This window comes from Ctenopharyngodon idella, chromosome 20, assembly GCF_019924925.1.
Source record: "Ctenopharyngodon idella isolate HZGC_01 chromosome 20, HZGC01, whole genome shotgun sequence".
Lineage (NCBI taxonomy): Eukaryota > Metazoa > Chordata > Actinopteri > Cypriniformes > Xenocyprididae > Ctenopharyngodon > Ctenopharyngodon idella.
Window position 1 is genome coordinate 28,170,946 of NC_067239.1, and position 25,294 is coordinate 28,196,239.

Consider the following 25,294-nt stretch of genomic DNA (forward strand, 5'->3'; position numbering starts at 1 on the left):
TACCAGACTGTTGAATGCTTGAATCTGATTGGTTGACGAACGTTTTAAGGTGTGCAATTATTTTCAGGGAAACGCAGGGCTAAAGTAGTTCCAGGCAGGTCTTGGCCGCATTACATGTCCATATCACTTCGCCAAATGACTTCAGTTACTTCAAAGGTCCCTACAGTGTACATTCGCAAAATAACCAAAACCCACACACTGACCAAGCCAATAAATATAGTAAACAATAGGATAAAAAAAGACTAATTATTTCTATGTTTTTTGCCACAAAATTACGTTTTGCTATGTATAAAAAGCAAATACTCTCTTTCTCCCACTCATACAGTACGAACACACACTCACACAGAAACGTGTTGTCAGCGCTGCTCTGATGATTTTATCAGTAAAATAGTTAAAAGCTACATGACATTTCTGACTAGCGAGGTAATAACACCGCTGTTCTTGAAGCAGATAAACTTACAGTTTCGCTATTAGTAGAGATGCTGCTGCCGAACACTGTTGAGAGATGCACAGACTCAGGTAATTCACACATGCTTAATCTCTGTCTCTCTCTCTCTCTCTCTCTCTCTCATAACTGCATTAGTTAATAAAGGACTTCTGAAGTGAAGCGATGCGTTTGTGTAAGAAAAATATCCATATTTAACAAGTTATAAAGTAAAATATCGAGCTTCCGCCAGACCGCCTTCAGTATTCAACTTAGGAAGAAAGCGTATCGCCTCTCGCATTTCAAAAAGCTTACACTACGTCCTACGCCTTCTGTATTCAACTTCCTAAAGAAGCGTAACTGCCGTCGCATCCGTATTTCTTAATGATATAACTTGTTAAATATGGATATTTTTCTTACACAAATGTATCGCTTCAGAAGATGAAGCGAAGCAATGCGTTTTTATTTATTAATATAACTCTGATTGGGTTCATCAGAAAGAAGAAAGTGAGTAAATCTTGGGGTAATTTTCATTTTAAAGTAAACTAATCCTTTAAGGACAAAAACCTGATAATGTTTTGAAATACAACATCTGAACAATGTCTTGAGTTGTGGTAACTGTAGTATAAGCGGAATCATTGACTCCGGTCCAATAAATTATTAGAAAATAATGCACACCCGATTCAACGGCCATCGTCAATTATTCCTTACATATATAAAATATTAATATAAGCATTTATATGGACGGACGGACGGACGGACAGACAGATAGATAGATCGATTTTAAGAATTTCAAGACATAATCAGGGGTGTTCTTTTCCATTCTGTTAGGCTCCATTCAACTTTTTTTTTTTTTTTTTTTACACAAGAGTGGGTTTTATATTTTTTTTATTTAATTTTTTATTTAACCTTTATTTAACCAGGAGAGTCCTCTTTTTCAAGGGAGTCCTGGCCAAGAGGCAGCCACATTTATATGATATAACGCCTCCTAAGAAATGTGTCTCATTGGGTAAACGACTCTAAACTAGATTAATTATAGAGGGCTTCCTTAAGGCTGACTAGTCATTCAGACAACCCACTGACTAGTCAATTATAAAAATGCCCATCCTGCACACACACACACACACAAATACATTCACTCACACTTCACAATGCAATCTGATGATAAATTGCCATTTCAAACCCAACGAGTGAGTCAAATCCATTTGTGTTTGTGCAGTTTTGTATTTGTCTGGGAAACAACATAATCCTTTTACTCCTGAATTCTGTCACCGACAAAAACCCTCCTGAAAAAATCTCTGCAGCACACTGAATTTTACAGAGGTTGCCATCTCAAGTGTTTGAGAAAACTGCAGCCAACATGCTGGCACCAAGGAACCAACTCTTCTTGATCAAATAAATATTCATGTCTGTTTTGGTGGCAATCGGGGCCAATGTCTCACAAGTCTAAAAATATGGGCTCAGTCTTCAATCTGTCTTGTTCTGTTGCAAAATGTAGCATTTTTAGGCAGCTGCTCATTGAGAAACAATATATTTTGAAGCGTGTCTTCCCTTCTGAGTGTGACAGAGCAGCGCCACTGGCGCCTTTCCCAAAAACAGCTGTCGGCCTTAAACACCACATGTCACTGGCAAAGACTATACTCCCCCATTTCAATCTCAAAGCCATATTTTTATGCTAACAATATAAATCAGCTCAATGGCTGTGAAACAACCCCTGGGCAGCCTTACATTTCTTAAACTTTTAGAAGTTTGAAGTTTTTGTTTTAAAAAAGAATATGTTAATGATTCCAATGATCAGGCTACAAGGACTGAAATTCTAATCTTTCAATCAAAAAAAGAAAGAAAGACTAGAAACATGGTCAGAGATGTGTGATCACCTTTTAGATGAAATGAGAGATTCGATATGAACTAGAAATCTGATCTTATGAAAAAGGGCACATGGAAGATAGAAGCGCATACTGTTACACTAATGAGTCCTTCTCTGCCAGACTTTAATATGGATTTTATTTTTGTGCCATAGATTAAATGGATGTGAACTAATGATAAAATGTAGCAACACTCATTTGTCAATGGATTTGTAAACCGCACTGCCTTTCCTTTAATATCACAGAGCACCTTTTGATACATAAGCTTATATTCTACTAAATAGAAATTACTTTGCAAAAAAGGTTAATCTAATGCCGGGTTCAGACTACACCATATTTTTGTCGCTGTGTCAGATTATGGGATTTTTGACTTCTAAAATCTTGTTGTGTCATGGACAAGAAACACGTCAGACTATACGTCGCTACCCGACCATTCATCGCTTGCCGTCTTTAAAGGGTTAGTTCACCCAAAAATGAAAATTCTGTCATTTATTACTCACCCTCATGTCGTTCCACACCTGTAAGACCTTTGTTCATCTTCGGAACACAAATAAGGATATTTTTTATTAAATCCGATGGCTCATTGAGGCCTGCATCGCCAGCAAGATAATTAACACATTCAAATGCCTAGAAAGCTACTAAAGACATATTTAAAACAGTTCATGTGACTACACTGGATCAACCTTAATGTTATGAAGTGACGAGAATACTTTTTGTGCGCCAAAAAAACAAAATAACGACTTTATTCAACAATATCTAGTGATGGGCGATTTCAAAACACTGCTTCATGAAGCTTCGAAGCTTTACAAATCTTTTGTTTCGAATCAGTGGTTCGGAGCACGTATCAAACTGCCAAAGTCACGCCCCCCAGTGGTGAACCATTGAAATTTCGAAACACTTATTACGTAACAAAGCCTTGTTTACTGAAATCACCTATACTATTGTTCACAATAGTAAGAGGAAAAAGATCTGATTGACATGTTAAGTGACCAACCACAGATTTTTTTGATTTTTATGTGCTGTTTAGGAGTGGGTTTACTTGAAATAGTTGATACTACGATACTACAACTACTACTACTAATTGTAGTAATAATAATTGCTGTTATTAGGGGCCAAGCACAGATGGCGCGAAGGCACCTTTTGTATTCATTACGGTTCTTCTTCTTCCGCTCTTTAAGTCTGAACGCTAACCACAGCAATTTTGGAGTCTCTATCTCAATACCTCTAATGCCACCAACTGTCCAAATATGCACTCATGTTCATGCTAATAACTTTTGAACTGTAAGGGCTAGAAACAATTCTTTTTTTCCATTGATTTCTTGGCTCCAGCCGATTCGATTAATTTTCCATCATTAAAATCTTTCAAAAAGCTGCAAAACAGTGACAGTCTGTGACTGGCTGAACAGAATATTATAATCAAAATACTGTAATGACGTAATCAGAATTTCCGTCTGTCTAAATCCAATAAGTACATATTATTTTACAGACATAACTTCATAGATTTAATACCACTAACCAGACACAATTTGGTACATTCTTCAGGTGTACTGGTGCACCCTTTGACTCCTGAAAGATGTGTAAAGCCAGTCAATCAAACTGAAACTGTTTCATTTTTGTGAGCTATTGCCATTTTGTGTGCAGTATGCATGATAACGGTCAGTGAACGGACTTGAGGGTGAGGCAGTTTTCCAACTGGACAACAGCCAAATGAACCCAAATCGGTCAAAAGTACCCATATGAAACATCGTGCGGAACAGACTGTGCAAAGCCTTCTTAGAGAGCAATCCACACTCAGAACTATTTGATGGGAACATGTTCCATCTACCCATTTAAAAACAGCCTGGAGCACAAAGATCGACTCTCCAAATCTATGGTAGCACAGAGCGTGGCCAGACAGGGTGCGCTCTACCCTCACGATGCTGCTAACCTTGCCCACTGCACTTAAGCACAATGCAGCTGTATTAAGAGAGAAGACTCTTCACGCTGCTTCTGGTGTGTGCTGACCCATGAAGGATCTGCGCTCCTTTAAAAGGATGTAGCAGCAGGAAACAGAGCTGAAAACGCCAGGGAACCCAAGTTCTCTGTCAACCAGATCTTAGAACTAAAGTCATCCGATGTGCTAATTTGGTCAAGAAGGTGAAACGCGCGAGCGAATAAATCAGCTGACCATTAAAATCAAGAGAACCAGAACACTTTTAGCTAATTAAGAAAGTGAATGGAATTTATTGAGCTGGGAAACAGACAACCACCAAAGTCATGCACTACCGTTCAAAGGTTTGGGGTCGGTAAGATTTAAAATCTTTTATTCATTAAATTGATCAAACGTGACAGTAAAGACATTTTCAAATTAAAGCTGTTTTCAAATAAAAATGCTGTTTTTTAAACTTTCTATTCATCAAATAATTTAGAAAAATCAGTTTCCAAAAAAATATCAAGCAGCACAACTGTTTTCAACATTGAGAATAATCAGAAATGTTTCTTGAGCAGCAAATCAGCATATTAGAATGATTTCTGAAGGATCATGTGACACTGAAGACTGGAGTAATGATGCTGAAAATTCAGCTTTGCGTCACAGGAATAAATTACATTTTAAAATATATTCAAATAGAAAACAGTTATTTAAATTCTAATAATATTTTTGATCAAATAAATGCAGCCTTGGTGAGCAGAAGAGCCTTCTTTCAAAAACATTACAAATTCTTACTGACCCCAAACTGAACGGTACTACAGTATGTTACTATTCAATCCATCGCAATTCATAACAAAACAAATGGATCGCAATTGAAACTGCAGCAAATGAGCGAGAGAAAATAAATCTTTAGTATCAGTTTTAGTCTCTGACCACATGGAGATACACTTATTTAGATTACCTGTTTCTTCATATACTGAACTACAGGAAATTATATGAATGAACAAACAAATAAAGGTAAAGTATCAATGCAATGCAAACACGCAAAAAAATCCAATCAAATATATCAATATATGATTGTATTGGTAGAGTACAGTGAAAACCTTGCTGATAAAAATAGCCTAAACCTGCTTGCTGGTCTTAGCTGGATACCAAACAGTTTGGTCGGTCTAGCCTGATGGTTTATACTGGTTTTTGGGCAGTTTTGTTGGGTTGGTCAGGCTCAGAGACCATAAAGTCATGTTAAAAAAATATAAAAAGAAAACATTTGCTTAGACTGATATAAACAAGCCTTAATTTACAGAGAAATAAAGCAACTGGATTGCACTATTATGTAAGCGGTGCCTTCCACATGGCACATTAGTCTGCTATAGTTCTCACAACAGGAGAGCTAAACCTGCTTCAATGCCACTGCTTTAACTGTGCTTTGAGCAGTTACATTTCAAAAATGCATGCAAAGTCTAATGTAATTGGCTCTTTTGCATCTTAAGAGACAATTGCAAGTTGCATCGATGTGGAAAGTAAATTGCACTCATTTTATAGAGCTCATAAAAAAAATCAAATGAGCTTAGAAAGCCAATCTAAACCTAGATTAAAAGCTTCATTAAATGTGAAAATTGCTCAGGGAATACGAAACATCTGTTTCTGGACAGACAGAGTCTCGTCCAAGGTTATCTTGTACAAACAACGATTTACAGCCTTGAAAACCGTCAAGAATTCACAGCAGGAGACTCTCAGGAACCAGCATAAAAGTTTGCAAGGAAGAGGGCCTGATTATGTGACAGTTGTTTCAGCACTGAATCCGCGACCTTGGAGATGCTTTCATACCGCGGGCTGTTACTCAGGAGGTTTAAACAATGTCTTGCTGACATGTTTGTGGTCAAATTCCTTGCCGACATCAAATGCAATTCCCTGGAAAAGATATTTCAAGACATCCTCTGGCACGTTCATTAGTTGCAAACGCATAAGAGAAGGGAATCGCTTACCTTTTGGATGACTCGGGTCCTGTGAACTCGTACTTCCCCATTCCGACCGTACGGAGCATCTGAAGCCCGTTCGGACTTTCCTGATTTACAGAGGCCGGCGTCGGCTGAGTCGTCGCTTGCCCGTTCGTTAGTGGCAATGCGGCGGAAGGCAAAGTGGGAGGCTGTATGAGCGGGTGCGTCATGTGACCGTTTCCCACCACACTCTGAGGGGCGGGGTGGACTACCTGGCCGGCCGACGTCAGGGGCGACGGGGTGATTGGCGGTTGGCTAGTGGCGTAGGGCGACTGGTTCTGTAGGTTGAGGACCAGGCTGCCTGGCTGTTGGGATGCGAGGGGAGGAAGTTGGAAGTGTGCGGTCATGAGCGGATGGTGTGGGGGGATGGGCGTCTGGATGGCTGGGGTCACGCCGATGATGGGAGACTGGACGGACACTCCTTGGCTGTAGATGGGTGGCTGTGGCATCCCGTACGAATGAGCCAGCAGGCTGGGCTGACTGGCCGCCACCACTGGAGGCACCCATGGGGGGCCCTGCGGAACAAGAACAGAGGACAACCAACATCACATTTGACATTCAGCTGTACACTTTATTTGTTGGAAACTCATGTGAAACTCGTTTATTATTATATGGAACCACAAGGTGATAAATGAACTATCATCTTTCTACATCACCCAAGTGTGCTTCTGTCGCCATAGCTAATTTCCCAGCACTTTGGATAAGAAAGTGTCCACTAAATGACAAATAACCAGAAAAGAAGTTATTTTGAGGAGATTAATTTAATGTCTATGTGAATTGCTGTTCATATTACCTCTGTAATGAGACAAATTTTCAAGTAAAACAGGATATTCAATAAGGAAAATAAAACAGGCTCGGTATTGTGAGAGATATTTGGCTGTCGTTAACATGATTCAATAGTAGGGATGCATTATCAGATGGCATTATCAGCACATGCTCTGATAATAATAGCTTTATAGGATTATACATTATTTGAATAATTGGTGAAAAAATAAATCTGTTCAATCTGATTCTGTTGCATAGAACTGAATAAAGAATATTTTGATATTTAATATTATTATATTTTCTGTCCAATTTTAGTGTTACTTTCAATAAAAGTGTGAAACTTTTTTATTCTGAAAAGGGTGCATTAAATTGATCAATAATGATTTATAATTTCAAATAAATGTTCTTTTGAACATTCTATTTATCATATAATCCTGGTTTAGGATTAGCACAACTGTTTTCAACATTGATAATAATAAGAAAATCTACATATTAGAATGATTTCTGAAGGATAATGTAACACTGAAGACTGGAGTAATGATGCTGAAAATTCAGCTATGATAGAAGTGGAAACAGAACTAGTGTTTGGTTCAGGGTGTGGGATTTCCTCATAACAACTCCATTTTTTACTGTGACAGGGCATTCAATGGAAAATATTTATTTCTTTATGCATTATTCATCTTTTGAGGGTCACAGAGTTATTCACCAATGCAGTAATTCAGCAAGGTTACGACAGATAAGTGTACGCAAGAAGCAAAATCTTACTTGCTCTTACTGTTTATATTAATCTCCACACTATCACTATAATTTCAGAGACAGACAGAGTTATGATAGCAGATCCTACGGGTGCTTACACACTAGAGGAATGGGGCGCTTGATTTATAGAAAGGTGTAAAATCCGTTTCGAAAGTGTAGAATGAGCCATGTCAGTCTGAAATCAAGTGGGAATACAGCGAATTGGATTTCTGAAAACCTGGACCTGCTTGAACTTCTCATTGGTCAATGGATGTTTACCTCTGTGTATCTAAAGACACAATTTTGTGTTTTTCCTTTACATCCTTGTGACGCACCAGATGCATTGACATCAATGTTCAATGTGTAGCGTGAACTCTAGTGTATAAGTGTCCTAACGCTAGACATGATGTACACTGAAATTATTATTTTTTTTTTTTTAAGTTGTAAATAAAACAGATTATTGTAGTATTTACCATTTCAGTCTTTTCACATTTAATTCAATGTGTTACTTGCCATTTCTCTGTATTGATTTGTGAATTATACTAGCAATTTAAGTAAAAACTGTTTCAAAGTAAATCCTACACCAATTGTTTTCAGTGTATTTACCTAAAATTACTGAAAGAACATGAAAAGCTGAACTGTGGTGCACTTATGGCTCACTGTCCCTTTTTTTTTTTTTTTGACTATCCAGCCTTTCTTCTAACTTGCTAAACCTCTAATCGGCCATTTTCCTCAGCCATTTTTAGAAAGTTTATTTTCAGTATACTGAAGAAGAAAAAAAAAAAAATTGGGGGTAGAAACTGTTTTCACTCAGAAATTGCTAATAATTTTAACAATTAATTACAAAGAAACGGCAAGTAACACATTGTATTAAATGTAAAAATTTGGAGTAGAAAAAGTATTTTCAAAAAAAATAAAACATTTTTACAGTATGTCAGATGATATAATTCATAATATAAATCATATCTCATGCCGAAAACAGCTATACAAGTAATAAATCACCCACAGTGACATCATTAATCTTAAAGGAACAATTCATGCAAAAATAAAAATCTTGTCTCACCCATCATTTACTCGCCCTCATGTCATTCCAAACATGTATGACTTTCTTCAGCAAAACAGAAGATATTTTGAAGAACATTGGACAAAAAACACGGATATTTTTCAAAATATCTTCTTTTTTGTTCCACAGAAGAAAGAAAGTCTTATGGGTTTGGAACGGGTGAGTAAATGATGATAGAATTATAATTTTTGGGTGAACTACCCCTTTAAGTTTTAGATTTAGTCTTCAATTTTTGTAGTATTTTAAGCATGAGATCACAGGATCGAAACCATATTGCTACCGTTTACCGGACAGCTTACTCACAATGCAACATGTTAGATTTATCTCAAGAATGTGTGCTCTTTGTGGACCTGCGCCCTTCCTTCTCTGCTGCAAAAATAGCTCCTCAACAATGATGGTCCATAACACAAAATACACCAGGCGGGGAAAAGATTAAAAAACATTAATCATGACATTGGCCTTCACCGCACTATAGTCTGAAGAGACAGGAATATACTAGCGGGAATAGATTCGCCGCAGCCTGAATGAGGTGCGTGCATAATTCAGAACAAACTAAAGGATAGCTGCGCTCAATTTCAACCACCATAGACACGCTAACAAAAGAAAGTCCAATATTTCCTAGTCTATTAGACACAAAAGTGCTATTAACCAAAAAAGTAATTCCCAGACCATTTACGCGTTTTCTGCAGATTTGTGCACTGCAATCAAGTCTTTTGATGAAAAATCTATCATTAGATTATTAAAGAAATAAATAAATAAGAATGAAACTCAATTATAGCCCTAGCTTCAGCGCTGAAAAGCTAATGAAATTAGCAGTATGGATCCTAGTGTTGATTGCTCATATAATTACAATGTTCATGGGGATAAAATAGTTGTTTCATAATAGTGCTTTTGTCCCCTCAGAAGAGCCTAGACCTCTTTTTTTCCAAAGTTAAATCAATCATTAATTCTTACATCGGTCTCTTTTGATGGATTTAAATTAAAGTGCAAATCGACGTCATGCAAGAGCCAAGTCTTTGTGAAACTTTGGGAAAAAGTTTTTCCGAAAATGACTTCTTCACCGTGCGCTGCTAACCATCATGATTAATTAATTCCCGCAGATTCGTTATTACTTTTTTGTCTCTGAGCTAATGGGACGCAGATCTCGGCTTCAGATATGTCATATTACACAGAGCGCTGTCGAAGGAGAAGAAGTTGAGTGACATCTCACTTTGTGTTTTGGGGAAAGGTGCCGGAAGCGGGACCCTGTAGAGTTCAACACAATGCTAACGCTCCCTCCCTCTGTGAGACTGCAGTTCCTACTTAAACTGCACAGCGGGGGGCCCCTGTGGAGGCCCCGGGGGGTTCAGAAAGCCCTGAACAAAACACATGCAACTGCCCTCCTTAACAGTGATGTCCAATTCCCCATGTATAATCACTCAGGAAAGGCTAGTCGGGTCAACAGTCTGTCTTTATTACCACCATAATTCAGATTTGATGTGAGGAAATGTCCGTGTAACGTGCATTACTTTGGTCGACCCCTCATTATCAGCTCAATTTTCTGCGTTTGATGCTCTTGAGTATTTGCCCATGCTACAACATAAAGAATCTCAAGAAACTCCAGATGTATGAGCCTATGTAAGCTCATTTGAACACCTCATATCTAGGTGTACAGCCATATTATAATTTAATGAAACTGAGACCAGTTCTGGATGCTGATTGGTCAAGAGAGCATTCCAGCTGTGCTAACATGCCATCTGAAGGGTTAATCAACGTGTGACAACACTGGTAATACAGGTATCACTGTGGGATTACCTTTTTTGCACCTCGCTTTTAAGTCACTAATTCGAAAGTGAAAGTAAAATGTGCACATAACAGTGCGGAGCAGAGCAACCGTTTTCAATTAATTCCTATGGAAGTTGAGCTTCCATAAGAATGAACTGAAAATGCTCCGTGCCAGTAGGCACGCACCGTTACATTGTGTCCTAACCAGACGCGACGTTAAAACGTATCTTTCCATGGTAATCAGAGTTTTTGTCCTAACCAGCCGCGATGACGACAAGCGAATATTCTATTTTAGAAATGGTTTCTATTTCTCCGCGACGTCGCAGCTTGAACAGCAACACAAAGTATGGCAATGATAATATCAGGTACTGTTTATGTGCTTTATTTAATGTTAAAAGCATCTAACGTGAGTTTGAATATCATTCTGTGTTCTTTTTAGTTGTAATGAAAACAACACTGGCTAATTCACCTCAGATCTTGAAAATAAATAAATGGGCACAAGAATATTCAAACTGTCAACTCAATGCGAACAAACAAGTGTATTCTATGACAAAGATTGGTTCAGTCACTCCGTATGTACTTTAAACAATGTTTAAATTGTGTAATATTTTTTAATTTTACTATGTACTTGCCCATTTCATTCTGTCTGCTGTGCTCTTGCCGAGAGAGCCCGCCCACACTCTCTTCTGATTGGCTGTGGTTTTTGATTGATTTTATCGCTTCTCATTTTCGCATCACGTCTAGTGTGGACAGTCAAATTGCTTGTCGCTGGAATCTTATCGCATCGCGTCTGGTTAGGACACAGCAAGCCTAATCTGAAGACACACCTCTTCCACAAATAATTAACAAATCAATAACCATTAACTAAGGCGTGTTGATTGCGATGTACTTTTGTACTGTGTTGTTTTGGACAATAAGTAAATACACAATATAAGTACAAATATAGAATATTCTATATAGAGAATCCTGAAAATGTATCACAGTTTCCACAAAAAAAGAGGCAGTACAACTGTTTTTGACACTGACAATAATTATGATAAATATAAATAATAATAATGATTTCTGAAGGATCATGTGACACTGAAAACTGGAGTAATGGCTGCTAAAAACTTATTAGCTTTACATCAGAGGAATAAATTACATTTTAAGATATATATTCAAAATAGAAAACAGTTATTTTAAATTGTAATAATATTTCACAGTATTACAGTTCTTACTGTATTTTCATCAAATAAATGCAGCATTGGTGAGTGAGCAAAAGAGACTTAAAAAAATCATATCGACTCAAACTTTTAAATGGTAATGTGGCTGTATAGAATTTTTTTTTTTTAAATTAAGTGTGGACACTAGTGTGTGTGTATATATATATTAGGGTCCGATTCGAATACTATCACAACGATACTTGGGTGCTGATACGATATATATTGTGATTTTTAAGAATTTTTAAGAAACTCGTATATATGTAGATGTCTCTCCGTCCGCCATTTTTCACTTTCTCGTGTCCACTAGTAAGAGATATGACGTCATGTAATACTCACCGATACAAATATAACTTTCCTCCGCCTCGTCTATAAGCAACGACTAGAATTTGCGATAGTTAGGTGAATAATTTTTATGGGACAATTTTATTTATTTACTTAGCATCAGTTTTCATCCAAAATGACTTTTAAATGAGGAACACTACAACATAAGCAGCTCATCCAAAGCAAACAGTCTGTATTTTTCATCAGTAGCACAAGGAACAAATAAACACAGAGGTACACATACCTGTGGTGTCACTCTCTCTGTGCTGCTTGGTGGGGGGCTCGTCGGTCTCCCACGGGGTGGACTGGTTGATGGGGGTCTGGCCCCATCTCACTCCAGGAGCCAACAGGAGACTCGGAGTCTGCGTCTCACCGGGAGAAAGACCTGCCGCCTGCAAAGAGAGAATACATATGATGGAGATTAGACTTCATGACACAAAGCAGCTTTTATCAACACAGTATGATGGTAGTAAACCATTTAGTGTTGTCTAGTGGTACTTTTCAATCGGTGTGCACACCAATAAACGTGAATCAAAAAACACAGGTCCACACCAAATTCTTCAGTGTGAAACCACCTTAAACAACACAACAAAACAAAGAGAAATTACTACATAAATTAGAAAAAAAACAAAAAACAAAACAAAAACAAATAATAAACCTGCAGAGCCAGTCACTGTAGCGTCCCTGGATTAAGTGGGTCCCTAAAAACCTCATTTTATGTTTTCATAGATTCAAATTTCCCTTTATGCCATTTATAGATTCTGATTACGTTCTATTCACGGTAAAGAAGTAATATTCTACCCTCACATAAATTTGAATAACTGTAATTAAAATATGTAAATGACAGTTGTGTGTGTTTATGTCATGGTTTTCGCTGTAGCGTTTGGTTTTCACGATTCCCTCAGCGTTTTCTGCATGGCTGAAATTATGAGGCTCTAATTACACATTGTGAGGGAGTCTGGCTCTTATAATCAGTATTTCCCAAGTTCTTAGAAGTACTCATGTCAGACTAGGATTGGTAATTAATTATTTAGCACAAGAGCAAGAAAACTAGAAGTGTCGAGGAGACAGTTACTAAATGCCTTCATTAAAATTCCTCCATTTACAGTGTACCGTAAAATGAGATTTAAGCCCCTAAAAAATATTAGGAAGATTAAAAGGCTTTATCAAATACTGTAATCGCGGACTGGTTTTTTTAAAACATTTAAATCAACCTCAGGAGGTCCAATTAAATATTATATGAGTCATTTTATTTTACATTTATTTTATATGATTTGTCACTTTTTGCGACCGTTGACAATATTTGGGTCTGAATACAGTTTAAAACTCTCATTTATCTGATTTTGCTATTTTCTAGCAATTCACAATTAACTTTGAACAGACAATTTTATTTGAAATAAAATAAAATAAAATAAAATAAAATAAAAAAAATAAAATGTTGAGTACACAAAAACAAAAAGGCTAAATAAAATGACAGGGTTGCACATTTATTCCAAATTAAGCTGTCACTCATAAAATGATGCAAGCATTTTCACCTTAATGCTTGGATAACTTAATGTTAATACTTTATCAAACATATTACGTAGTGCACAATGAAAAAGCACAAATTGCATTGCAATAAAGAGCATTGAGGCACCCAAGTGTACTGTGTACTTTCACCCAAGCAAAAGTGCCAGCTAACTAAGATTGAACGATTGCTGATTACTTGGAATGGAGGAGCGGAATGAGGAATTTTGCAGGCTCAAAGAAAACGAAAAAAAAAGCCAGTAAAATAAACAACAACAAAAAAGAGAACAACATTTAGACTCAAGTTAAGATTAATAGCAGAGTAAGTTTGGAGACTTTGCTTCTCTTGCTTTTCTTTGCTCAACTTTTATTGAGTTGAGATTTGGTGTCAAACAGGCAGGCGGAGTGACGGGGCAGCGGTGTGATCCAGGAAGATGTACGAGGCGGGTTCCAGAGAGACGAGTTAACCCTGCATTGCAACCTCACCCTGCTCCGCACCCCTGAGTTAATGGAAAAGACCTCGTCATCAACCCTCTGCTCCGGCCTGCGAGTTTTCCTCTGTTCCATTATCCTCCCTGACCTGCGCTTTACTTCATCAATTTACCCATCATGCATCTCTGTCACCTCGGCCCAAAGCCAATTTGTTGTGGGGTTACGCTGCACGTTGACATCATCAACAAACGAAACTTCTCATTATGACTGGTGAGTGCAGATGCAAAGGGCCGACCTCCAGATGGTAAGTGCCGAAGCTTTCTGTCCGTAAAGCAAGAGAAAGTGTGCATTCGTCTTAAGAGCTGCTGTAAAAAAGTGTCGAGATCAATACATTTCAATACCCAGTGTAACTCGAGTTACGTAATCAGATTACTTTTCCAAGTAACTAGTAAAGTAATGCATTACTTTTAAATTTACAGCGAAATATCTTAGTTACTTTTTCAAATAAGTAACGCAAGCTATTTTGTTTTTCAATTTTCAGCTCTCCTGTCCCCATGCTGAGAGAAATCGGGAGTCCAGAGGCATTGTGTGAACATGATGGTTATCCTAGACTAGGTCTAGACTAAATGTGAGCATACATTTACTCATTTACTTCTCCTGCCTCCTGTTCTTCTGTATTCCAGAATGTCAGCACAGCTGAAAGGCTTGTTTGAGCTGCGCCCTCTACTGTACAGGAGTGAATTTGCATTTCCTTCAGTCTGAGGCTTATTCATTTCACTTTTGGTGTGAAAGGGCCTTTACATTTGGCAAAAATAGAACTTGTCATAAAAAAACCCAAACAAACAGCCCAGCCCAGATGAAAAAAAGTAACGCAAAAGTAACATAACGCATTACTTTTCATAAAAAGTAACTAAAGTAACTAAAACTAAGTAACGTCATTAGTTACTTTTTTTTAGGAAGTAATGCAATATTGTAACGCATTACTTTTAAAAGTAACTTTCCCCAACACTGTCAATATCACACTAATTCTTGAGTACTGGGACAACATAAGCTACAGAAATAGAAAAAAAAACCAATTTTCAGTAAATAAAGGAATTATTTTGATTAGCACGTGTAAATTTTCAATTACATTTGAGTGCGTCAACTTGTAGAGATGTACTACCCCTAAGCAATAACCTAAACAAAGTCTACTTTCCTCCAAAAAATCCCAATGGAGAGATTCAGGAAGATAAAAAAGAACCTATTAGATTCTCTGTCCCTCCAGACTTTTGTTGCCCACCTACATCAACTTTGTCCTAGTTCACAAAACCTGACAAACTTCATAAAAGGTGCGAGACTAAACAACGCTGTTGCTGTCTTGCATGTCTTTATGGGTCAGGATTGATTTATGTCTTATGTTGACCGATAGTTACCTTATTTCATGATCACTACACACTGCTCGACACATATAAAGCCTAATAATTCTTCGCCGCCTCTTTGCCTTTTCCATTTTTTGCTCTGTTCATCTCCCAAGTGTTTTCAAATCCTCGTAAAAATGCATCATTTATGACGTGGTATTTTCTGCTGTAATAATCCTATGCATTTCCTACGACCAGCTGTCATGAAATGTTAAATCTTCCTCACCCGGCTTGGATTTTTATAAGCTCAATTGTATCAAAACACAATATTGCATATCAAATTTTCCCACAGTCCTGGTGAGCAACGCATAAAATGCACATTTCAGACTGTTTTACGGGCATCTGCTGACATCAGTGGGGGTGGGCGATGACAGACACTGTAAAACGTGGTCGGACTTGAGCGTAGCCAAGCATTCTCTATTTTCTCACCATTTTAATTCATCTCTGGTTATACCAGGCCCCGCGTCCCTGGCGGGCCATTATCGCTGTGTGGCAGATGGCTTCCCTGACTCAACAGAAAACAGCCTGGGATAGTGTGTGTGCGTGTGTCCTGTGCAAAACCAAGCCAAAAATAAAGGAATAAATAAATAAATGTGCTCATGCTCTTCAGCACAAAGAAGTTTAACGTTTGTAGTCAGCGGCGGCCTGGGATTTTTCTGTTGCAAGCATCTAGTTCCAGGGAAAATTGTCTTTTCTATTCCATAGGGAGTGAAGGACACAGTAAACACACAACATGCACATGATGCAAGACAAACTATGAGGACCGAACTCACTAAAGAGTTCTACGCATGCTGTTTAACTGCAAAACCCAGGATGTTATTCACTGACAACCAATAGAGGATCAGAATAACCAGACAGTACAAATAAATACAGTATTTATTTCTAAATAAATAAATAAACAAATAAAAAACAGCCCCTAATTTATCATTAATAAATTAAAATAAAATAAAATAAAACCTTATAAGAGGTATCTTACAGTCAGGACATAGCAATATTTTTTAAAAATCCCATTTATATTAATGTTTTTCTTTTTCAAATCAAATCAAAATCAAATAAAAAAAATAAAAAAAAGAAAAAAAAAGAAAAATATATATATATATATATATATATATATATATATATATATATATATATATATATATATATATATATATATATATATATTAGGGCTGTAATCGTGATTAATTGCATACAAAATAAAAGTTTGAGTTTGCCTAATATATGCGTGTGTACTGTGTGTAATTATTATATTATTATATTATGTATATATAAATATAAACACATTCATGTATATATTTGAGAAATATTTACAAGTATATGTATTTATTTATATTTTTATATAATTCATATTATATATAAATAAAAATATTTTGTACATAAATAACATATTTATCTTAAATATATACATTCATTTGTGTGTATTTATATATGCATATTAATTACACACAGTACACACACACATTATGCAAAATCGCGATTAATCGTTTGACAGCCCTTGACAGCCCTAATATATATATATATATATATATATATATATATATGATATATATAAAAATCTTAAGAAAAAGATGTTATTCTTTAAAAAATGTAATCTATATAAATAATCTATATAATCCATATAAATAAATAAAAATGTTTCAGCCAACATAAGAATAATTTCCAATCAATTTTATCAATAAAAATTATTATAAAATGTATTAATAAATATAATAATAATAATAAAAAAAATTAAAAGCAATACAAAACCTTATAAGAGGCATCTATATCTATTTATGTTTTTCTTTGTAAAATCAATAAAAAAAAAAAATAATAAAAAAAAAATCAATCAATAAATAAATAAAATATTTTTAAAAACCGATACAAAACCTTATAAGAGGTATCTTAAAGTCGGGACATAGCATTGTTTACTTAAAAATTCCCATTTATATTTATGTTTTTCTTTGTAAAATAAAATAAAATAAAATAATATTTTTAAAAACATAAAAAACCTTATAAGAGGTATCTTACAGTCGGGACATACTGTAGCAACGTGTACTTTTAAAAAATTCCCATTTATATTTATGTTTTTCTTTGTAAAATAAAATAAAATAAAATAAAATAAAATAAAATAAAATAAAATAAAATAAAATAAAATAAAATAAAATAAAATAAAATAAAATAAAATAAAATAAAATAAAATAAAATAAAATATGTGTGATGTTGAACTCATTACAGGTGAAATACATATTTATATTTCTATATGTTTGAAATCTCCAATTCATTCTTATGGGAAGTTCTGTGAAGCTTGTCTGAGTTGGCAAAAGAAACCAAGGGGGCGGAATTTACTGAAGGGTCAATTCATTCTTAGTGTACTATTCATGCAAGCAAAGATGAAAACTCTGTCCAAATCATTTCTCATCAGGCTCAAGAGTTTCCTCCATTAAATGCATTCACTGCTGCACATTATAAAGACAACAACTTCTACAATGTAATCTCTTAAATGTCATTTTTAATGCATGAGTAGGTAGCCCGACTGCATGGCACTTATAACGGGTCAATCACTCCTCGGGTATTTGAAAAATGTAATCACTATGATTTTCCCCGTACAGGTACATAAATGAGGTACGGGGGACGTGTCTTGTTCTGGCAGGAGCCAGATTGGTCAGAAACGATTCCAAAAGGACCTTATCTGAGCGCGCCGCAGCCAAGCATGGAGCTGAAGTAAATATCACCATGGTTACCCGCTTCTCGTTCGGCACGGCTGTGAACTACCTCTCTTTATAGCAGGCTAGCATGCATACAGTAATCCCGTACCATCCTGCACTGCACTTAGCTGAAACATAGATACATTCACAGCAGAAGGTGGTCGACATTTGTCAAACAAAACCAGAAAATACAAGCAAAGCTAACAACAACAATGCACTGGTGTAGTTTACAGTGAATTGGCGAAATTGGCCATTGCAAGCCGATCATGTTTTCACATCATGACAAAGAGCTTCTTTTTGTGTTTGAAGAAATAATGAATGTGATTCAAGGCCCTCTTCACATTCACAACCCCCCTGATTTTGTACGTCCTGCAAAGCTCTCATGTTACAGCGAGGCTCTCCACGCATGCCAGCCGACATGAAGAATACGGCCGTTGAATGTGGCGAACACAGGGTCTTTTTTCAAACAAACAGAGGGGACCGGTGATGATCCAGTGCCAATAGATCTCTTTCCACTCCACCGTCCTGTCCGGCGCTCCGAAGCACACCACACATCAACAGCAGGGGGACGGCAGACAATGGCCCTCTGTCCAGCGGGGGGCTCGAGGGCTTCTTTATGCCTCTATTGTTCTACTGCCTTGGGTAACCTAAGGACTCTTGATCAAACGAAAGCCAAGATGAATAGCAATGTCGAGGACTTGAAGAACCAATTCAGTTTGTTTTTTCGTTTCTTTCGCAAGGAGAGCTACTGTGTGTTTTAAAGGGCTGCGCCCACAATGACCTACCTGACAGCAACTGTGGAGCGTTAAACACAAGCCTTAGGATTACGAAAACAACTAGTCTACCACAGCCAGACATTTATCAGCATAGTCTCATTCACTTTTCAACCTTATTCTCACCAAGAATCATCCACTTAGACAGTCTGACCTTCAAGAAAGAAAGAAAGATATATGGGGCAAGTAGGGCTCTATGATTTCCATGATGCGGAAAACGCGGACGGAATCATGAATTTGTCAAATTTTTGATGAATAAAAAGTTGGTCAGTACACTTAAATCAAATCACGATATAGACTAGTGTCTGTTTAACCTCAAAAAGCGTGCCACCTCACTATATGAGGACATGAATGCATGAACTTCATCTCCAGAGCCGCTCTGAGAGTCACTTTATGAGCATTTTACCGTTTAATTTGAGAAAAACTATCATCATATCATAAACACACAGAAACTTAAAGGTCTTCATGGAAACCCGTCAAAATAAAAGTTCAGTTTAACTTAAAGAAATTGTGACAGAAATATATTACTATTGTGTGGTAGAATGTAGCTACGTCTAAATATAATAATAATACTAACACTAATAATAATAATAATAATAAAAATGATAAATTATTATTAAAACTATTTTTTAAGGAATAATCAACCTTTCTTCTATGTTTTAATTTTAACAGTAAAGCTCTGTTGTGCAGTACTTTGTATGACATAAAAGTTTGTTTAATTTCATATGATTAAAAGATAAATTAAATTAATGTCTTATGCCTTTATTTGATTGCCAGTAAAATTAATACACAACACAGAATTTATTTTTGGGGAAAAAAAAAAAAAAACCTGCTTCATAGGGCCATATATATATATATATATATATATATATATATATATATATATATATATATATATATATATATATATATATATATATATATATATATATATATATATATTCATATATTATTTAAAAAAATAATAATTAATTTTGTTGTTTTTATTAATTCAATTAATTAGACATGTGTTTGATTATTAAAATTTAATTAAACCATTAAAATGGAATCCAGAAAACTTAAAACAGAAAACACAGAATTTGGTAAAAAAAAAAAAAAAAAAAAAAAAAAACATATTTCATAGGGCCCTAAAAATTTAACTTTTGTTAAACTTTTAATAAATTGTTATTAAATTGTATAAATTTCATGATTTCAATTAATTAGACATGCTTTTTGTTTATTAAAATTTAATTTAACCGTTAAAATAGAGTCCAAAAAAAAAAAAAAAAATGCTCCAGAATCCAAAAAAATTAAAACGGAAAAAAATTAAGTTGTAAAAAAAAAAATTAAACAGAATTTTTTTGGGGAAAAATTTAATAGGACCCTAAAAAAAAATAAATAAATAAATAAAATAACACATTTTGTTGTTTTTATGAATTCAATTAATTAGTCATGCTTTTTGATTATTAAAATTTAACTAAAACATTAAAATGGAATCCAGAAATCCTGAAACAGAAAACATGGAATTTTAGAAAAAAAAAAAAAAAAAGTATTTCATAGGGCCCTAAAAATTTAATTTTTGTTAAAGTTTTAATAAATTGTTGTTAAATTGTATACATTTTTAAAATTATTAGACATGCTTTTTGATTAATAAAATTTAATTTAAAATTAAAACACTCCAGAAAAATGAAAAGGGGAAAAATGGAATTTGGAAAAAAAAATAAAATGGAATTCGGATAAAAATATAACAGGTTTCATAGTGCCCTATAGGCCAGATTTACTAAACAGGGCAAACGAGACCGAAATCCCACAAAAGCGCCGACAATATGAAATAGACTCGCTGTTATATTGTGAGCAGTTCTAATATAGAGGGATCAGTCACATGGCATCAAAAAATGTGGCCAAGAAGCAAAGCTGGCAGCATTCAGGTCATGTACTTCCTAGGGCTGCTGGGTACCTGCCATCGAGATGAATGGCAATGCTAACGGATCGCTCTCTCCAGGTACATTACAACTCCTTGACTAGGACACCTTCTAAACAGTCTTATGCATACAGCGTGCTAATATATATCTGTTGATCTCCTCCTGTTTATTTCTCTAGTCTCTCACCTTCCTAAGACTCCTCATTCACAGCAGACCACAAAAAGAGCGATTATTCTTAAACAGAGAGCTGGAGGGAGGTGGGCCGCTCCATAGAGAGGTGGGCGAGTGACTCAGTCGGGACCGGCAGGACAGGGCATGCGGGAGACATCTGCTCCTGCTGGCGTAAACGTGCTGTTCAAGAACATGTTATCTGACTGACATGTAGGAATGCTGCAAGAATGGGGCAGAAGCCATGGGGGGGGGGGGGGAGAGAGAGAGAGAGAGAGAGAGAGAGAGAGAGAGAGAGAGAGAGAGAGAGAGAGAGAGAGAGAGAGAGAGAGAGAGTGTGCGTGTGTGTGTACCAGAACCAAGAAGAGAGCAAGAGGGAGGAAGAGAGAAAAAAAAGACTTGAGTGAATTAAAGTGCGATTTAGACAGAAAGAGGGTGCCGGGTCAGCAACAGGGCAGTAATAAAATGTTAATCACTCTCGTGCTTACCAGTATAAGGAAGTTGACATTGAGACATTAAAAAACTGCACTACACTCCATTAACCAGAACTGCTGCATCTGCTCCCATCACAATGAAATACAAAAGCCTTCCTGCATATTAACAAAATGTAAAAAAAAAAAAAAAAAAAAAAAAAAAAAAATATATATAGATTTATTTCATTTACTGTAAAAAATGTGACCACTCAAACTCGCTATCACTATGCTTGGATGTGTTCTGTGTGGTTACCAAGGTGTTACTATGCGGTAGCTAAGGTGTTTGATTTGCTAAATGGTTGCTAGGGTGTTCTTGGTGGTTGGGTTGCTGTGGAGTCGCTAAGGTGTTTGGCAGAACCTGAATTCACCAAGTGCAACATGTTGCGGATCAACATCTTTGACTTTGACACCATCCTGTAACAACATTCTAACCAGATTTGAGGAACAGTTTATGTCAAGTTTAGACTTACAACCAGGGTTAGGTGCTTCTACATCAGTGTTATTCACCTATTATTTTATTAGGGTTAGGATAAAATTTTCTGACAAGAATGTTGTTCCAGGATCAACAAAATATGTTGATCCAGGAGTGTGTCTAACTCAGCAAAATCAGGACGTGCAGGTGTTGAAATGGTTTCTATCACATTGTAGTTGCTAAGGTGTTGGTGTGGTTTCTAGCATGTTACTATATCGTTGCTATGATGTTATGGATGGTTGCTAGGGTGTTGCTATGACGTTGATGAGGACTTTAGGTGGTTTCTTGCATGTTGCTATGTGGTCACTATAATGTTATGGATGGTTGCTAGGGAGTTGCTATGACATTGATGATGAGATTAGGTGCTTTCTTGCATGTTGCTATGTGCTCTCTATAATGTTATGGATGGTTGCTAGGGAGTTGCTATGACATTGATGATGAGATTAAGTGCTTTCTTGCATGTTGCTATGTGCTCACTATAATATTATGGATGGTTGCTAGGGAGCTGCAATGACGTTGATGATGAGATTAAGTGCTTTCTTGCATGTTGCTATGTGGTCACTATAATGTTATGGATGGTTGCTAGGGAGTTGCTATGACATTGATGATGAGATTAAGTGCTTTCTTGCATGTTGCTATGTGCTCACTATAATATTATGGTTGGTCGCTAGGGAGTTGCTATGACGTTGATGATGAGATTAAGTGGTTTCTTGCATGTTGCTATGTGGTCACTATAATGTTATGGATGGTTGCTAGGGTGTTGCTACAGTATGACGTTGATGAGGACTTTAAGTGGTTTCCAGCACATTGCTATATCATTGCTATGATGTTATGGAAGGCTGCTAGGGTGTTGCTATGACATTGATGAGGACTTAAAGTGGTTTCTAACATGTTGCTATATCGTCACTATGATGTTATGGATGGTTGCTAGAGTGTTGCTATGATGTTGATGAGGATTTTAAGTGGTTTCTAGCACGTTGCTATATCGTCACTATGATGTTATGGATGGCTGCTAGGGTGTTGCTATGACGTTGATGAGGACTTTAAGTGGTTTCTCGCAAGTTGCTATGTGGTCACTATAATGTTGCTATAATGGCTGCTAGGGTGTTGCTATGATGTTGATGAGGACTTGAAGTGGTTTCTAGCATGTTGCTATATTGTCACTATTATGTTATGGATGGTTGCTAGGGAGTTGCTATGATGTTGATGAGGACTTGAAGTGGTTTCTAGCATGTTGCTATATTGTCACTATTATGTTATGGATGGTTGCTAGGGTGTTGCTATGATGTTGATGAGGACTTTAAGTGGTTTCTAGCATGTTGCTATATTGTCACTATTATGTTATGGATGGTTGCTAGGGAGTTGCTATGACATTGATGATGAGATTAAGTGGTTTCTAGCACGTTGTTATATCGTCACTATGATGTTATGGATGATGATGGCATGAGCCATTGTAGTAGTGATAGTGATGTCCGCTTTAAAAAACACCACTAAAAAGTATTTTTCGGATATTATGGGACAAGCTCTATGTCTACAATACTTCATGGTATTTAAGGTATTGTCAAAAAAAAAAAAAAAAAAAAAAAAAAAAAAAAAAGAAAACCATATGCCAGTTCAATAATTTTATCATCATTCAGCTAGAATGCTGTAACATCAGCTCATGTGCCAGATCTATTCTTCCCTCATGCTCATAATGATTTAAACAGATAGGTCACAACAAAACAACCCACATCTCATGCGCCTTGTCAGAAATATAACCTCTGTGGCCTTATTTCAGTGCAAGACGCATCTCACAGTCCAGCGCATTTCAGAGAATATCAGTGTACACACAAATTCAATGAAAATCAAAATTTCAATAACACCACCTGTTCACTGATTCTGCCTGCCACAGACAATATTTTCCACTAATTCCGGACTGCAGGGATCATTCAGAATCTTGGAATATGCTGCTGGCAAACACAAACCAGAGGCGAAATGGGTTTTTCGATTTTATTTCATCTTCCTTTTCCAACATGTTTCAGCCAACGAGAATATGGCAGCGCAGTCGGGGGGCAGCAGAGAGAGAAAGAGCTGTAGCTCAAGAAGAAAGCTCTATCTATCACCAGGCGTCACATCATCTCCTTTGACATGCTATTTTCCCGAAACTGATTCATGGAACATAACTACCACTTTGACCCAAAGAGCCCAAAAAAGAAAAAAGGAAAAGAAAAAGAATAATTTTCATTCTCTTCCCTTTTTTTAACCCACACAACTGCATGACCAGTAAACAATGGGCATGCCAAAATCTCTTCTGGAAAGGACCCTTTAAAGCGCTGAATCACTTGAACCAGGACCGTTAATGTAGAGTGGAGTGCAAACATCTAGGCAGGTCATAAGAGGACGGAAAAGGGCAAAGTGGAAAATGTGTCTGACATTCAAATTCAGATCTGTCGGGAACTGTTCTGACATATTTAGCTGAGCTGCTATACATTTTCATATGTCGGATATCAAGCGTGAAATGTAAGTGCTCTGTAAGATTGGTTTTAACACTCAAACGTGGGTTGCCGAGGTTCACTTGTCATCCGACATAAAAGAATTCCCAGCATTTTCTGAGAACTGACGAACTACTGCTGGGCTAAAAAAAAAAAAAAATCACCAAGTCACAGTAGATGTTCCTATATCAAGATTCACTGTATTCACTCTCATTTATTGAACAGTTGGGTTCTGGAAGTAAAAATCACATTCATTTATATAGAATTTGATTTTAAAGCTAATGTACAAACCTTTCAAGACTGAACTGCCATAATCTGCCATATTGAGTGTGCCTCTCTGCATACATACATACATACATTTTATATATTTACTGTATACACTACTGTTTGGGGGCGATACAATTTTTAATGTTTTTGTAAGAATTCTCTTATGCTTACACAGACTGTATTCATTTGATCAAAAATACAGTAATACTCTCAAATATTATTACAATTTAAAAAAACTGTTTTCAATTTAAATATATTTTAAAATGTGATTTATTCATGTGATGCAAAGCTGAATTTTCAGCATCATTACTCCAGCCTTTCATGTCACGTGATCCTCTAGAAATCATTCTAATATGATGATTTTCTGCTCAAGAAACATACCGTACTTCAATCTCAAAAAACACATTGTTAAGTGACTTTCAAACACTTCATAGCTCATATTAAAGTTTGAAATCTGTAACAAGAGAAAAGTGAGAAAATGGATGGAAAAAATACCAGAACTGAGGCTGGTGAAATAAAAGGTTAGTTTTTAGCAATCACTGCTCTTTTGCATTAAAATACACTATATGCTCAAGTAGAAAGGGTAGCTGTCATGATGCCTCAAATCACCAGCCCTGCATCCCGATGTGCATACTTTCCACCCTATCCGCCCCAAATAGTATTGAATATTACTAATGTCACAAACTATTTAGGATGGATAGTATG

At 36.3% G+C, this 25,294-nt stretch overlaps 1 protein-coding gene across 1 annotated transcript in view; it reads right to left on the reverse strand.

The window, feature by feature from the left end:
* Window positions 1-25,294, reverse strand: part of LOC127502513 (kelch-like protein 29) — a 269,801-nt gene that overhangs the window by 118,246 nt on the left and 126,261 nt on the right. The window contains 3 exon segments of the mRNA XM_051875482.1: window positions 6,184-6,202; window positions 6,204-6,710; window positions 12,276-12,437. Coding sequence (XP_051731442.1) covers window positions 6,184-6,202; window positions 6,204-6,710; window positions 12,276-12,437 — 688 coding nt within the window.